The sequence below is a fragment of the Carassius auratus genome, chromosome 27, assembly GCF_003368295.1.
Source record: "Carassius auratus strain Wakin chromosome 27, ASM336829v1, whole genome shotgun sequence".
In the NCBI taxonomy this organism is placed as follows: domain Eukaryota; kingdom Metazoa; phylum Chordata; class Actinopteri; order Cypriniformes; family Cyprinidae; genus Carassius; species Carassius auratus.
The window spans coordinates 30,373,327-30,391,311 of record NC_039269.1 but is presented as its reverse complement, the minus strand read 5'-3'; the positions used below and the strand labels follow the sequence as shown (position 1 = coordinate 30,391,311).

Genomic DNA, 17,985 nt, shown 5'->3' with positions numbered 1-17,985 from the left:
TGGTCAGTCAGAAACAGACCTGGACGGTTGTATCTCTGTAGCAGCAGAGAACCAGGTCAGCTTGTGCTGAGAGGTCTCGATTCCAGCTTCAGAGCAGCATATCGACGTAGTTGTCGCTGAAGAAGAAATCTGAGAATCCTGTGGTGAACGCCCACTTATATAGCCCATTATGGCGGGCTTCATCGCCATAGGCTCATGCAGCTGTGCTGCCTAGCCACTGGTTAATTTTTCAATTCACTGCACAAACAACTGACCATGCAGTTTCATTCCGTGAATGTAAAAGGTTTCAGTTCAGGAGAAAAAAGGCTTTTCCCATTTGCGTCTAGCAAGACGCAGTACGATGGTAGCGTCGAAAGGGAACTTTTACTACAGACACTTGAACTAAGCGCAAACTTCAGGTTTCAATGGATACCTGAGCTTCTTCTGTTGAACATAAAATATATTTTAAAGAACGCAGATAACCAAACAAATACTGGTCTCCATTGACTTCTACACTATGGAAACTACATTTTCCATACTAAATTTACTAAATATTAAATTAGTTTTTATGTCTTTTAAGCTTTGCAATTATTGTGACAAACCTATCAAAGACAACTTCATCAGAAATTTCCTGTCATCCCTTCGCTGTCCAGATCCAGATGGCTGTTTCTCTGAACAGATAAAACTCACTGCAGTCTATAAAACGTGTGCACTGCTCACTTCTATGTGCTCAGAGCAAAACAGCTAACACAAACATTACTTCTGCAGACAGTGGGTCTTATTCACTTCTCACAAAAGATTTCCGCCTAATTCACAAACAAATATTTGTGTTGTCTTGATCATCTTCCCGTATTAATAAATTTGGAGTCCTCTGAGTTGCTTGATGTTTGCTTTCTGTATAACCTTTCTGTTACAGACTTTTGTGATTTAAAGCAAACATACACTGCTCTGGAAAGCTGGATCCTCAACCAATGGCATCCTCAAAATCAGCTCACATACAACACACACCTGTAACACAGACTCTGATCACAGAGCGTCATTAGCAGTTGTACACACGTATCTGAATGTTTAGAGAGCATCTTCCCAGCACTGGATCGGATCTGGTTCCTCTTACATAACTTCATCTCCTCCACAGCCTGTAGCACTTCACAGAACCATCAGAGACATCACAAAATCACTGGCCACAACCTTCATCTACATTCATTTTCTCTTAATTAATGGATGCACAAATTGGGACTTAAAAAAAATAAAAAAAGATCTAATCAAATGTTTCACTCTGAGCACATTATGTTCCTAAATAGTTTGATTAAGACACCGGTTAATAACGTTATTTTAATTGAGCTGAATATACTTTATAAAAATGACATGAAAACGATCTCAGTGGCACAATGCTGGCGACTTCATTCTGCGACAGGTCTTCAGGACACGGGACAGCTGATAGTGTGCATCTTTGAGGAAGTGCTTGAGATAATTCCCAAACTTTCTGTCGATGTTATGTTCTGTGATAAATGGCATGGATGATGCTGAACTCCCTACTCTTTCTTGTGTTTGTCTACTTTGGGTTATTTTCTCATCTGGAAGGGTCTGCCGTTCAGTACTGTGCAGTTAATAAACTCTGATTTCTATCTCTAGCTCAGAATATCTTTCAGCTCCATGCAGTAGTGTGGAAAGTGAAAGACTGTTCAGTGCCACACGTTCTGAAGGAAAGCAGAAACAAACTCACAGTCAAACCGCAGAAGAACCAGTCCCTTACCTTTGAAAATTAATCCTATAATTAATCCTATATGAAAATAAAACTTCCTATATTTGCTTCCCGGCAAAGAAATAATAATAATAAAAAAATAAAAATAATAAAATCAAGAGCAAGATCACGTAAACTGTTAATACTGGCTATTGTAATATCAGCATCAGGTAAGATTACTCACGTTCATTTATGTACTCAGTTACATAATGTTTTAATTACAGATGTACCTTTATGAAAATTAAACATGGGTTTAGCCTACTACAATAAAAAAAGGAAACCAAGTTAAAATAAAGAAACACATTAACATGGTTTTGCTATACTAGCCATTTAGTATTAAGTATTTATTGTGTAATAATATTAATGGTAATCAATCCGAATGACTATACGCAATGCACGCATACAGAGCGCGTGATCTCTGTGACGCCCAGATGCACAAAACCCTCCCACCTCTGTAATAAACACGGAGATGTTAGTCTCAGACATCAGGTGGAAAGAATCGAAACTCAAATGTAGTTTAGAAAAGCAGTCCCGTGCGAACAGGGCTAAAGAATTTGTTCTTGACAGACAAGTTGATGTTTTTTTTTTTCTTCATTTATTTATTTATTTGCTTTCAAAACATACCCTTGGTGGTTATTGTTCATAAAATCATTTTTCTCACTGTATTGTGTTTGAAAACTTTCCCAAAAAAGTACAGGCATCTGTAAATCATGTTTCAGTATATCCCAATTTTTCATCTATGTTGTTTTCTATACTTCCACTATTTCTTCCTCTCATCTCTATTCTAGGCTGTACTCCTTGACACAGTCCTTATATTACAGCACTTCTCGTGTTACAGACTTCTTAGGATGTTTTATATTCCTTTTTTGTAAGTCACCTTAAACAAGAGAGTCTGGTTTTAAGTGACTATACATGAGAAACATTTTTAACATATGTAACAATATCACAACATTTCTGTAAATTCAAAAGTTGGTATATTTCCAAGGTAGACTGAGGTTGGTTAAACAGAATGTAATTTTATGAGTTACAGAAAGTTTTTCTTTTAAATTTTTAGTTGCAAGAACTAGAGATCTTCAGGGATTGGCTGATGTTAATGTGTTGTTTTCATGTTGACCAATGATTTGAGGTCTTTACTCTTGTATAGCTGCTGTAAAATGTAACAAGAATTTGACAAACTATTCTAACTGCCTGAGGAGTGATGCTCGCCTCCAAAGAACACAGATTAATAGATCACACGTCTCACCAATGTGCCAAAGCAAACGAGCAGAGATAAACACTTCTCTCAGTCACTATTCTTTCTTTCTAGCACTTTTAAAAATTAAAGGGATACTCCACCCCAAAATGAAAATTTTGTCATTAATCACTTACCCCCATGTCGTTCTAAACCCATAAAAGCTCTGTTTATCTTCAGAACACAATTTAAGATATTTTGGATGAAAACCAGGAGGTTGGATTAAAATGAAAATGTCTTTTAAAACAGTTCCTTTGTTAACAGTCTCCTCTGTGTCTCTCGACATCACCGTAGTGCCATTTTGGAGAATATGAGCTGAACGCAGGCAGCATACGCTCTTCTGTGTCAGAGTGTAAATCAAAGTGTAAAGTCACATAGAAAACGTATCTTTGTGGCACGGCTGACACAGAAGAGTGTACACTGCCTGCGTTCAGCTCATATTCTCCAAAATGGCACTACAGTGATGTTGAGGAAACTGAACAAAGGAATTTTTGAATAAAATCATTATTTTTGTTTTATTCACATACAACAAGTATTCTCGTCGCTTCATATTGTTACAGTCAAACCACTGATAGCAGATGGACTATTCTGATGATGTCTTTCATACCTTTCTGGACCTTGACAGTGTAAGTTACTTGGCCCTGTTTTCATCCAAAATATCTTAAATTGTGTTCCGAAGACAAACAAAGCTTTTACAGGTTTGGAACAATATCGGGGTACGTGATTAATGACAACATTTTCATTTTGGGGTGGATTATCCCTTTAACAAAAGTCTTCAAAGTAGCAAATGCTGGGGCTAGAACAAGTAACCGCTGCTGCTGTACAGTAAATCAGTGTCTTCCACTGTCTGCCGTGGATGTGCAGCGCTTGTGTCCTGATAGCAGAGCAATCACGGGGATTTGCAGACTCCTGCTAAGAAGAATGTGGTCAGTTTGGGTTGAGCCAATAGAAAAGCAGCAGCTCAGCTGGGGTCAAATTCTTTTGCTAATCTGCTGAAACTGGCTAGGTACTGTTATTCTCTTCCAAATCAGGAATTCTTCAGACTTACAGTAAGACAAGGGCGTGAAACTGTTTCAGTCAGCAGTCAATACAATAAAATACGGGTCACTGTATAGCGACATGCTTGAAATGCTTTGAGTGGAAACAGCAATATGATAAAAGCACCAATATTCAACAAACAGTTGCACTCAATAAAGGACAAACTCTTCTTTTGGCAGATTATTTAGTATCAGAAACTTCTCTGCATTCTCACATGAGAGGTGGTTTCTCTTGTTATTTACCATCAGCTATTGCGCTACATACTGTAGACTCATAAAACAATTATAATTTCTCTCATTCACTTCTGGCCATGAGAAAATAAATATGAATTATATTGGCAGTTTTGTCCTCACTGTGCTTCCCTCATATTTCAGTCTGACTGAGCCAACGGTTAATGTAAAAAAAAAAATACATTTCCACAGTTTTCTATGTGACATTAACACAATTTATTCTACAACTATAACTATGCTGCTTCTTAGTTTTTGTAAAAAATAAATAAATAAATAAATAAATAAAAATATTTGTGTGTGTGTGCCAGATTTACTAAATAGGCCAAATGAGCAGGAGAGAGATATAATCCCATAAAGAATTCTGTTGATCTTCTGAGCACATTAAAGAACACAGACACAGGTCATTTCCATAATGACCAACACAATCTACCCAGAGCAGACACAAAATGAGTTAAAGGTGCAGTAAGTGATTTCTGATAAACACTGTTAAAAGTGCATTGGATGGAGCACCAAAACACACTTGTGGCCAATCAGCAGTAAGGGGTGTGTCCACTCATGATGGGGGAGGTGCCTGTGTTGCATAGCATTTTGTGAATTCGGGGCGGAGCCATAAAGATAAGGTGTGATCCATTTGAGTATAGGGACATGTTTTGGTGATTTAAAATATCAACTGTGTTTCTCAGAAATCACTTACTGCACCTTTAAAATTAGCTTTCTGGGTATAAATCCCAATAAACTGACTAGCACAAACATTAGTAAAGCCGGGCTCACATTGTGCAATTTTTGTGCAAATTTCTGTGCAAACGTCCTTCAGGATTGTACTTGTCAGACTGTACGAACATGATGATCATGTAACACTATTGGGGCTTTTCCACTTTTGGGGGGAGGTTCAACTATATAACTTCCCCATAGATGTAATTCTCGCCTCTCTATTGGCATATGTGCTTGAAACATAAAAATGCAAGTAACTTGCAGATGATGAATCTGATCGCTACATCAGAGCAGATCTGTTATTGCACATCCTCACATGTCTTGCTAGGAATTAAAGCTGTTATAGTAATACAGACTATAGCTGACATGCTAGAAAATCAGTTTTCATCAGAAGTAGTGATGAAGGTATGACACGGGCCCATGGCATTTTAAAGAGCAGAGTTAAATACAGTAAATGCTCTCTCTGTAACATATGACTGAATCTCTACTGTAAGTGATCTGTTCAGATGAAGGGTTGGTTACAGTAATCTGTCCGTCTCCACCAGGCCTCTGTATACAGTAGGTGAGATGATGTATTTGACTCCATCTGTCTCCTTTCTTCTCATGTATCTCTGAATTGTCTGATTGTGTGTCTATTGTGTGTCACTGACTGCTTCCTCCTCCTTTTCCATACTGCTCTATTTACAAATCGCAAATTCTCTCTCTCTCTCTCTCTCTCTCTCTCTCTCTTTCTCTCTCTCTCTCACACACACACACACACACACACACACACACTTAAAACATTGGTTATCATTTGAAACAATGCTTTTTAAAAACAAACTACACTGTGGGGCAGTTGTGGCCTGATGGTATGAGAGGGACTAGGGATGAAATACAGCTGTGTGAAAGAAAGCAGGTTATCCAGGAGAACAATGAAACACAATCAGTTTTCTGAAGAAGCACCAGGTTTCTATGAAACAAAGTCATGCCCAGTTTGGACAACTGTTTGGAGAATAACTTCGGGTAAAGCACTATGAAAGAAGAAGGGATGGTTATTTCACCAGGGTCAAATACTATCAGCCTCTATAATAAACACATCTGGATGATGTATTACACCAGTCTCTGAGCGGCTAGGATCCTAAACTCAGAGACAGGCAGTGCCGGCCATGAAACCTGACACCGTGCTGAAATAACACACTGCCGTGCCAAGAAGACCCACACCCTCCAGCATCAGAGAAAACAAAGAGAGATCTAATGGTCAGCAACAGCAGTCCTGCTGGAGAATGTGTTTTTCCTTTCTCTGTGATGAATGCTGATTTCAGTGCATTCGGCCTCTATAATGAGCAAAACAAGCCCAACAAAGAGCGAGGGAGGACCCGGGCTCAATAAAAGAGGTATTGAGTGCTGCTCAGTGAACTGGCAGCCCGAATACAAACAGGCCCTGCTTTGTAGTGAGAAAGACACAGATCCACACCTCAAACTCTACCTAAAAGGGAAGCGAAAAATTCAAAGAGAAGAAAAAAAGACAAGAAGCAGCAGTGATGATGTGCACTTCACACAGTACTGATGAAATATCATCTGCCAGACACACACTACTGCTGTATAGAAAGGTAAATATCAGCAGTTAGTAAAATGTATTCTAGGGTTAGACTTGATTTTATCGGTGAGGAATTATCTGGAGTGTGTGAACTATGCTAACAACTGTGCAGTAAAATTCCCCTCCTGAACACCCACGAGAAAACTTAAAGCTCACATTAATTATTTTTTTTTGTCTGTTTGTCAAGTAAAGTCAAGTCACCTTTATTTATATAGTGCTTTAAACAAAATACATTGCGTCAAAGCAACTGAACAACATTCATTAGGAAAACAGTGTCTCAATAATGCAAAATGATAGTTAAAGGCAGTTCATCATTGAATTCAGTGATGTCATCTCTGTTCAGTTTAAATAGTGTCTGTGCATTTATTTGCAATCAAGTCAATGATATCGCTGGAGATGAAGTGACCCCAACTAAGCAAGTCAGAGGCGACAGCGGCAAGGAACCGAAACTCCATCGGTGACAGAATGGAGAAAAAAACCTTGGGAGAAACCAGGCTCAGTTGGGGGTCAGTTCTCCTCTGACCAGACGAAACCAGTAGTTCAATTCCAGGCTGCAGCAAAGTCAGATTGTGCAGAAGAATCATCTGTTTCCTGTGGTCTTGTCCTGGTGGTCCTCTGAGACAAGGTCTTTACAGGGGATCTGTATCTGGGGCTCTAGTTGTCCTGAATGTTTGTATGAATATGTCAGTCTTAAGGTTTTCTATGAGCTAGTGTGCTCCAAAACGATGACAGAATTCACATTTAGAAGTTATTAGCTTTTGATGACATGTAAGAACATCACAAACAGTTACCCTCAACATTATCACAGTCGAGCAGACAGATAACAGCAATGCCAACATAAACTACATGCTTTCAAACTACACAAATGACTGATGCTCAATGTTTTGTTATAATTTCATTTTTAATCTATAAGTCACAGGCTGCAGGCCTTATACAACAGGTGTTTATGGGCCATTTTACAGAATTGTTGTAAACTACTGTCCTACAACCAAAAGAACATTTAAAAAGCATTGAAGTAATAAATCTTAGATGTTTATGTGGCGGGTGTGTGGGAAGGTGGAAGGCTGCAGCGGGAGAACAGGTGTGGGGACGAGCAGTGATAAGGAGGCCAAGTGAAACATGACAAACACCTGTCTTTAATTCCAGTGATTGGTGGAGAGATGAGATAAAAGCATCCTGCAGACCAAGGAGTGGGAGAGAGACTGAAGTCAGATACCCAGAAGCATTGCCGCTATTCACCATCTCGGCAAAGAGTGTGGCAGACACGCTGTTTCAAGTCATCTCCCGAGTGGGGATCCCCAAAGAGATCTTCACTGATCAGGGCACAGCATTTATGTCACGTACATTAAGCAAACAATAAAAAAGGGCATTAAATCAATTCGCACCAGTGTCTACCACCCACAAACGGACGCCTTGGTGGAAACGTTTTAATCGCACCTTAAAATCCATGGTTCATAATTTTGTGAAAGAGGACGCCAAAATTTGGGATAAATGGCTCGAGCCCCTGTTGTCCACAGGGTTTTCCCCATTCAAGCTTCTCTATGGTCGTCAGCACTGTGGGGTGCTTGACGTCATCATTTATCATCTCAATCTATTAGAACATTGGAATGAGGTGACATCGGTTGAGTTAGCAGCGGCCATTTCGATAGAGGAAGATCTCATACCAGACGCGGCTGTCAAAGCCAATCCATCACTCTGGTCCCTGGGGGGGGGATCACCTATCGCCACTGCAGCTCACTGATCTAACCAAGTTAAAAGCAGATTTTGTTGATTTATTTTCTGACCTGCCCAGTTGCACGAACCTCATACAGCACTACATCAAAACAATCCACGGGGAAGTGGCACACAGCTGTCCCTATCATTTACTGGAGCACAAGAAAAAAGTGGTGCAGGATGAATTAAAGGCCATGCTAGGGTTGGGAGTAATAGAAGAAACGCATAGCGACTGGACGAGCCTGATAGTTTTAGTGCCTCAAACGGACGACTCCTTCCGTTTCTGTGTTGATTACAGAAAGGTGAATGCCTTCTCAAAATTTTACGCGTATCCAGTGTCCTGAGTTTACATCCTGCTTGTTTGGTTAGGTAATGCTCGCTTTTATTTGACAATGAATTTAACGAAAGGGTATTGGCAGAACCCCTTATCACCATTATACAAGGAAAAAACAGCCCTCACAATGCCCTTGGGATTACACCAATTTGTTACCCTTCCGTTGGGTTTGTTCAGGGATCACGCCACCTTTCATTATCTCATGGACAAGATCCTCTGGCCACATAGCATGTTCGCCGCTGCCTATCTCAACGACATCGTTATACTCAGTAATGTTTGGCAGCGGCACATGGAATATCTGCGTGCTGCCCTGAGATCGCTAAGGGAGGCTGGACTCATGGCGAACCCGCAAAAATGTGCAATTGGGAATGTGGAGGTACGGTCTCTGGGCTTCCACTTGGGTCATGGGCAGGTGCCTCCCCAAATTGATAAGATGAATGCGATTGCAGCTTGTCTGAGTCCCAACACCAAAAAGGTGGTGAGACAGTTTCTGGGGCTTACGGGGTATTATAGAAGGTTTATTCCTAATTATTTGGAGCTCACTAACCCGCTGCCCCCAGACCTCATCCAGTGGACGGAGCTGTGCTAGCAGGCCCTCCATCAAGGTAAAGGCTGCCCTGTGTGGCAGGAGCTCCTACAGTCTCCTAATTTTGATTTCCCTTTTCTGATGCAGATTGACGCGTCAGACAGGGGGCTGGGTGCGGTCCTGTCCCAGGTTGGCGGAGGAGAGAAACGGCAGGTGCTGTATCTGAGTCGAAAGTTCTCAAAAAGAGAGACCAGATGCAGCACCATTGAAAAATACTGTTTGGCTATTCGATGGGCTGTCCTCACCCTTCGTTATTACCTCTTGGGATGGGAGTTCACTCTTTGTTCAGACCACGTGCCCCTCTAGTGGCTCCACCATATGAAGGTTACCAATGCGCGGATCACCCATTGGTATCTAGAGATACAGCTTTTTAAGCCCAAGATGGTCCTCTGGCTGGGGGCTGTAGCAATCTTCCTCTCAAGAAATGGGGAGGGGGTGTTTAGGTGGGGGCAGCAGGCCGGATGGCTCCCGGGCCTGAGTTGGGTGGAGGGGGTATGTGGCAGGGGCGCGTGGGGCGGCGGAAGGCTGTGGGGATGAGCGGTTATAAGGAGGCCAAGTGAACCATGACTAACACCTTCCTTTAATTTCAGTGATTGGTGGAGAGATGTAAGCATCCTGCATACCTGGGAGTGGGAGAGAGAACCATGTGTGGAACTGTGGAGGCAGAGGGCCTAACAGCACTTTATGTTTGATTTTTGTTATTATACGGAGCGAATAAAAAAAGTTTTTGTTCTGTTGCTGTCATTCTATTGCACTGCGGAAGCTTCTGTCATGAAAACAAATTCCTTGTATGTGTAAACATACCTGCCAATAAAGTTCATTCTGATTCCATTTTATTACACATAACTTAATATATGAACTTATTGTCTTGTTGTCTTTGTATGTATGGATTACTTGGGTTGTTATCGATATCTGGTGCAAATTTCATGTCAACAGCAACTTTTGAAATATATTTACAGGGAAAAATAGTGACGTGTTCTGGTCAACTTTTAGCAATTTTTCCTTAAAACATAACCGACTGTATTTACGAGAATACTTGCAGAGACAATTATTTTGAGATAATATGTGCATAGTGCGTGCTTTGAACGAGCGAGTGCATGCAAGCTCCGAATGCCCACGAATGGTTCAAAACACTTGAATCGGCAAGATTTAGAAACAAGTGCAAACGATCAACTAAGATCCGTTTCACTCCTTCAAAAGAGTGAATTCAGTCTCAATCTCACATTCACAATAAAACATTAGTCTGAATGACCACTGAGGAAAGCGATATCTTTGTTGTACTATCCTTTCATCTGTTAAGGGTGATTTGCGATGTCAGTGCTGCTCAGTGCATTTGTTGGATGTGGACAAGCTGTTGTTGAAAGTAAAAATAACTTCCTTGTTTACAACAGCGTTTCAATCTCTTTTTAAATGAAAGTCTTTACTGCTGTTTGTCAGCATCTAATGGTGGAACAATGCAACTAAAATCACCATCGCGAACACACTATTATTAAATACTACTGTTATTTATATAAAAATATTATTTATTGAATGATGATATTTAATAAACAACAACAGCACAAAAATTGTGACGATGATCTTAAGTTAATCTTGATACTAAAGTAAAATCATTTTTAGTATAAGTAGACAATTATTTGCTATGTATCACTACAACTGTAAGTCAGCTCATTTCTGATGAGTTTAGTATTTTTTTTTTTTTGTATTACACCAAGTCTCAAATCACTGATACAGTGTATTTTTGTCAGACATCTAAGATATGTTTGAAGGATAGCCTGAATGAAGCCATGATTGGTGATTTAACACTGTATGTCTCGCTTCTGCTGAGCTTGTGTCCGCACTGATACCAAGGGCTCTTCATCAAACATGGTCTAAGCAAACACACTGAACAATCACTCCATGATATGTTTTTATGTAAGCTATTTGGAATATTGCCTCCCTTACAAAGAGAACAAGTGGCCAATTAATGAGGTGATCATGCTAGGAGAATTGGAGAGTATTGAGGAGATTTGAGGAAGAGAAAAGGAAGAGAACAGCTGCAAATAAGACAATGATCTCTGTATAAAGTGTAAACTGTGAGAATCCTGTCGGCATCTTGGCTTTCTGGTCTCCACCAATAAAGTCTAATTTTGTCTTGACTGATACTTCAAAGAGAGAGACAAGTCACTCCACAACATTGACTGATGAGTTTGATCTGAAGAAGCAAACTAAACAGAAACTTTATAACATGATTATTAGTGATAGTCAACACTGTCAACCTTGGACCATCCTGAGAAATACCGTAACTCCAGCTTCTACAGCATCTCTGTTTGATTCAGTCACATTTCATTCCCGTGTCCACCCACAGCCACTTACTGAGAGCACTGCATTATCAGCTCCGTGTCAGATTAATAACCACCTCTCTGTGATAAACTAACGAGTGATTAGATAAGCGGTTATTTCTGAGACTGACCAGTACATTTTCCAGTGACAGCACACACGGCTGCGACATATTTATAGAGCCACGTCAACCTGGAATGAGATTCAACAAACCACAGCAAGAATTCATCAGACAAACTTTATTAACATCTCTTTGGGCAACACACACACACACACACACACACACACACACACCAGTCCTCACAGAGAACCAGCTTCACCTGCAGTGACTCCATGGTGGAGCCAGACTGTTTGTGCTGCTTTTATCACTGCATCAAATGATCTAATTATGGAACACAGATGCAGATAATTCCCATAAACACAATCTACCAAGAGCAGCACAAATTAGTGTTGCAAATGAGCATAGCCGATGATAATCAGGTGTGTGACACAGACACAAATAATACGATTTAACATGCTTCATTGAGCTTTAAATAATAGCACAAATACCAATAAACTGACAAGAGCAAACCTTAGTAAATCACTTCATGATTGATTTAACTCCTGTTCTCTCATAAACGCTGGCTCTGAAAGGGAAACTCCTACAAATGCATATACAATAATATCAGCCACAAAAATAAATGTTCACGTCTTTTCATCACTAATGTTTCACTGCCTTTAGTCAATCCTGAAACCTGATGTTTAATGCCAAAAGAAGGTATGTAAGCTGTTAGTAAATCTGGCACTAATCTTTATATTTCAGACAATTTTACAGATATTGAGTTCAGAATAGTATGAGGAGCAGGCAAATATGGAGCATACAGACAGAATTTTGGCCAAAAATTTGAACAGAAGAAATGCTGTATGATCCAGGTTTGTAAAGGCTGTCTAATAATGATGTCCATCCAGAGAACTCAGGTTTACAGATTAGACACAGAATGATAACGTCCAACACATTCACTCAGATCCACAAACACACACAAGTCCAGAAACACACACATGCATCATTCATGCTGTCTCTGCACTAAAGAGATCATTCACATAGTATATAGAAAATGCTACTAGTAATGAAAAATAATTATTGATCATTGTTGAAAACTATTTGGATGCCTTTACAATAAATATGAGACCAAAGCTGACATTTTTTTCCTGAAAATTTCCATGGGTGTCCTAGAATCAGCCCGCTTGACCTGAAGCCCAGTTTCAACATCCTTCATTTACAGAAGACAGAAATAAACATAGCATCACTATCTATTACTATATAGAGCATTAAAGATGCATTTATATTTGAATCTCAGCTATTTCCACCAATGTATGCAGAAGATAGCACAGCATTGTTAATACGTGTCTACACTTTGACAGCTGCTCATGATGCAAACACGTGTGTACAGTATCTGCCTCGTCCTACAGTCAGTTTCTGATCACCCTTCTAGAAACTACAAAAACCCTTTACTTGAGAAAACAGAACTGAATAAATTTAAAAATAATAATAATAATAATTTATTATTTACATTTGTATTTATGTTTTTCTATATTTTAGGTGCTGCTTTTTCATGTATAATTTGGCCAGTTTTAGAATTCATTATTTGTTTTTCTTCTTCTCTACACTGTGTTAGCTTTGGCCCTTTCCTCTTGTACTGATCATGCAGACAGTGTTGTGTGAGCTGGAGCGGTCTCTTTACCCGTGATCAGGGGCCGGCCCGGCAGAACTCGCTCAGGTATCACTGCGGTGTAAAGGTCCTCGGTGAAGCCCGGCCTGCAGACGCCCGCTGAGCCCGACTGCAAGACCAGAACACACACATCAACACACTTCAGCACACACACATTTCACCAGTCTCTGCTGTTCACCATCTCAGCTTTGAAGACAAACAGATTTAACAATATTAGACCAATGCTCCTGTTTCTGGTTAAAGCATTAAATAAATGAATACATGAATAGTGGATCTCCTTCAGACCAGCAAACTAGTTTTTATTGGATAATTGACCGAATGACTAACTGATGACAGCAGGCAGGTATTACTTTCAACATTTTGCTTTGGTAACAGAATCTTTGTTTTCATGTGAGAATAATTTAGCCGTGTTAACTGATAAAAAAAAATCTTGCTTGAAATTGTGATAAACTTTATGTTTGAATTTTCAGAGAGCAATGAAAGTAAAGGTACATTTTCTCACTACAGATCTACTCTAGAAACATTAAACTTGATAAGCCTAATAAATGTCATGCGTATTCTTTGGAGGCCCGAAATGTTTCGCATTAAAGTGAAAGAACTGATTTTGTGGTACAGTGTAAATAAGATGTAAGTCGCGCACTCTTCTGATAATCGCTGATATAACCGATATTTCCATGAGTTCATGAAAGGAACTCCCTGCGCGTTCTGTGTCGGTGAGGGCTCGATCGTCACGGAAGAGCCCCGTGTGTATCTGCGTGTGCGGCGTTACCTGCGCAGCCTCCAGCAGCAGCGCGAGCAGCAGAGCCCGGATCAGGATCCGCAGCATCGGGGCCGTGTTCGCGCTCATCACGGATCTCTGTGGAAGACTGCAGCAGTGCTGTGTTAGAACTGAAGCTGAAGCTGAAGCTCCCTCACAATCACTCAGTCTCTCTCTAACTCTCCCTGCTGGACACACCGGTCACTCATCATCATGATCATCATCATCATCATCACGACACAGATAGAGCGCGCAGGCTTTCATTTCACGCGCTCTATAAAAAATAAAATAAAACGTTTCTCATAATTACAATATAAAAAAATAAATAAAATAAAAACATGTCATATAAAGAATATATGTTGAATGTATTGATTTTCTTTTTTGCACAATGACCAAGTAGGGGAGAGCAGGGGCGAAAGTACCATTTTTCAGAAAAACATAATTTTAAAAGATAACGTTGTAGACAGAGATATATTTCTGCTGTGGCCAGTAACTCATAAGTGTGGTCTAACAATACCGGGTGGTTTTTTGTAGAAATGTAGAAAGACTTCAGTATAATTTCACTTTGAACATAAGTTGAAAATTGTTACTTTCGACCCCATCGGTTGGGACGAAAGTAACACAACAATATAAGCTAGAGTTTTTTCTGTTACTCTTATTTTTCTTGAGTATACCTGATTGTGACCTTGTTAATATGTAACTGCAAACATATTTTGTCCTTCATCTTTGCAAAAAATTATTAAATTACATTTTCATATTTTCATTTTAAATTTAAGTTTCATCAGATGTCTTAAAACCTGACTGTATTTTTTTTATTGTCAATTTCAATGTATTTTTATAAAACTTTTTTTTCTACAGAATGCACAATATAAAAATTTTTATCACATTAGCATAATAAAAAGAAACTCTAAACATAATGTAACAGTAGGCCTATATATGTTTCCATCCAGTTGTTTTTATGCATAAATTGAAAATGTGCATTAAAACATCTGGAAACACTGCAAATTCACAGGTGGAGGTGTAAAGGCTAAGATACGGCTAAAACCTAAATATAAATGTGATGTAGCAGCTGCCCAGAGAGAGATGTTCCTCTATGTCCAGAAACACCCTCTCAAAAACATCTGGATAAAACCAGACCTCTGTCTGTCTTTCTGACCCTCACTAGGACATATTCTTTTGGTATAATATGACATAAACATTTGTAAGAAATGATGCAAGACACAGAAATTCACAATATAGCTTGCACTGGAACAAAATTTTACAAAAAAATTCACTGTAGCGGGACAAAAGTAACAATTGTTACTTTCGTCCCGACAGGAACTCCTGACATTTAAACTCGATTTAATTTTATATATAGAAAAAATTGAAAATGCAAACTTTAGGATGTGTTAAAGCACTAAATAACCTGTAGATTGATCACTACTGTGACACATGAAACAAGAAAAACAACACGACTAATAAAAAAAATTTACCGCTTTAATAATTTACTTTTTGTACTCGAAAACAGTTTTATGGACCTAACTTCGGGAAACGATGAGGAAATCGCGTGATATGTCTCAGCTCCGTCAAGGATTGCATGCTGAATATGCTGTCATAGCTAGGAATACAATTGCAGAAAGAGGCTCGGAGAAAATCGCTTTGTTACTTTCGTCCCATGTTACTTTCTACCCCGCTCTCCCCTAACTCGTTTCTAATGATCTAATTCTCATTTGTAATGATTGCCATGATTTAGTGCCGAGAGTAAAAGAAGAAATGTAGGCCAGTTCTGCTCAAATTCATTAGAAAAGTCAGAGGTAGAAACCAGACCAGACCCCCAGCAGGAAGTGAACTAACAGGAAGTTAGAATCAAACACAATATTGAAATGAACAGAATGAAAGTAAGTTCATGGGTTTCTCTGACAGATCTGCTCTAATGCAGGACAATCTGGGTTTTAAAGAACAAGACGTCCAGCTTTTAAGTGGACTATATCTATATTGAATATAGACAATATATAGTGGTGTAGATTCTAATTCAAGGTTTCATGCAACAACAAAAACTAAGACATTATTTTATGTTCACTATGGAACAAATTCAAGATCATAACAGCCTTCACAGGTCATGAAGCCCTCGCAGATCTCGTTCTGCTCTGCTCTGCATTTTCAGAGCTGCGACACTTTGTAAAAGAAATGCTATGCTCGAATGTGAACATCATTAACGCCTCAATCAGACTATAGCTGTGCTAAATATATGAGCCATCCATGCGGAGCAGAAAACCAGAATAACATTTAAACTCTAGAGGAACTAGAGCTAGAGGAACTTAAAAGCAATCTTCAGTGGGGGCTTAATCAAACCCAGGTGATCTTTGTCTCAGATGCTGCTTGTGGAGTGAAAGCATTCTGGTGTAGCAATTAAACTGAAGATGAGATCTCCATCACTTGGCACTGGCAGCAGCTCTGGATGTCTGGACTATTGTACTACCCTTGTCAGACACTCAGAGCCTCCAGTGATGACCAGAGGAACCGCACAGAGTGTGTGATCCCATACATCCACAGTCCATCGGCTCTGAGGAACTCAACATTACTGATGGTCTTTAAATGTTTAAAATGTCGTTTTTTTTTTTTTTTTTTCATGAATTAAGAAAGTTTTTTCTTGTGTATGTGAATGTTACAGGAACATTCCCTTCTATCATCTTGAAAACCGACACTGCTGCATCCGAGCCGGAATCGGCCCGACACTAAAGTGTACAGAACACCGGACGTGGCCCGGATTCATTTTTAATATTTACTTTACTGTTCACTAAACTTTCACTTAAAATTGATACGCAGCCAAAATTTTTACTTACTCTAACCTGAACTAATCTCATTATGATAAATGCATTTTAAGAGTAAATGACTCATGAGAAAATGGCATGAGAAAAATCTATTTACAAAACTATGCAATTACAGCAAAAAAGAAAAAAAAAAAAGAAAAAAGTTATACATATAAAACATAACATTCAGCGAAATTACCCTTGCATTTACTTATACTTGGAAACTAAAATGTAACACGTATAAACAATAAACACTCAGGTGACACTTTACAATTTACAAAAAGGTTTTATTTGTTAACATTAGTTAAATACACAACATGACCTAAACATGGCAAATACTTAACATTAACCTTAGTTAACTGTAGTTTAGATATTAACCTATATTTATATTAACCTATATTTGTAACATTTACTAATACATTGTTAAGAACAAAAGTTGTGCCTGTTGACATTATTTAATGGATCAGAGCTTACATGAAAGTATCTACAAAGTATCTTCTTTTGAGATCTGCAGAAAAACAAGATTTAAAGGTTTGGTAAAACTAAATGACAGAATTCTGGTTAACTACACACTGAAGTAAATTAATACAGTTACTGCAGAAAAGAACATGGTGAAAAGGTCAATGCAAATATTTTACTTGAATTGACTTTCTCATCGGCTGTAATGCTCGCTGCTAGTTTAGTGAGAAGTATAATACAGATAATGTCCACTGTCTTAGACACCCGTGAACACAGAGCAGTGCATGAACTCTCCTGAAATGTAAACGAGAGTAGGCGGCTGCAGTGAGAGGAGGAGTGAACAAAGCGCAGGCGAGCCGGACAGATCTCTCTTCTCGTAGTGGATCTGACACCTGTGAGATCAAAGATGGATATCACAGGATTCACGCTTGTGCACAGTGTTGCTAATAAACTGGATGTAATTCCAGTTCTGTTGCTTTTATATGAAAATAAATAAAATGAACAAGACACCCATTTAATTACATACCAAAGACGTGTTTATCAATATTTTATTTTCTTTAATACAGACAAATGTGTTATTATTTATTATATTTTTACAAAAAATAAAAATTAAATTACATAACTCAAAGAGATTGCACTGTCAGATAGTTTGGGAATATTCACACATAACATAAACACACAAAACATGATATTAGAGTTTTAAAATCAAACATTTTAAAAGAGAACATTACATCACAGTTGTTTAAACCAATGAGTATTAAGTTGTGTCGTCAGCAAGTGGTTTCCCATCGTGCTTTTGGTCACGCAGTCGGTGGA

At 38.9% G+C, this 17,985-nt stretch overlaps 1 protein-coding gene across 1 annotated transcript in view; it reads right to left on the bottom strand.

The window, feature by feature from the left end:
* zmp:0000000625 (cadherin-2) overlaps positions 1–14,106 on the bottom strand; it is a 127,600-nt gene extending 113,494 nt beyond the window's left edge. The window contains exons 1-2 of the mRNA XM_026207138.1: positions 13,934–14,106; positions 13,177–13,273 (exon numbers count right to left, since the gene is read on the bottom strand). Coding sequence (XP_026062923.1) covers positions 13,177–13,273; positions 13,934–14,011 — 175 coding nt within the window. The 5' untranslated portion in view covers positions 14,012–14,106. The remainder of the gene's footprint in view (positions 1–13,176; positions 13,274–13,933) is intronic.
* Between the last annotated feature and the right edge of the window lie 3,879 nt (positions 14,107–17,985).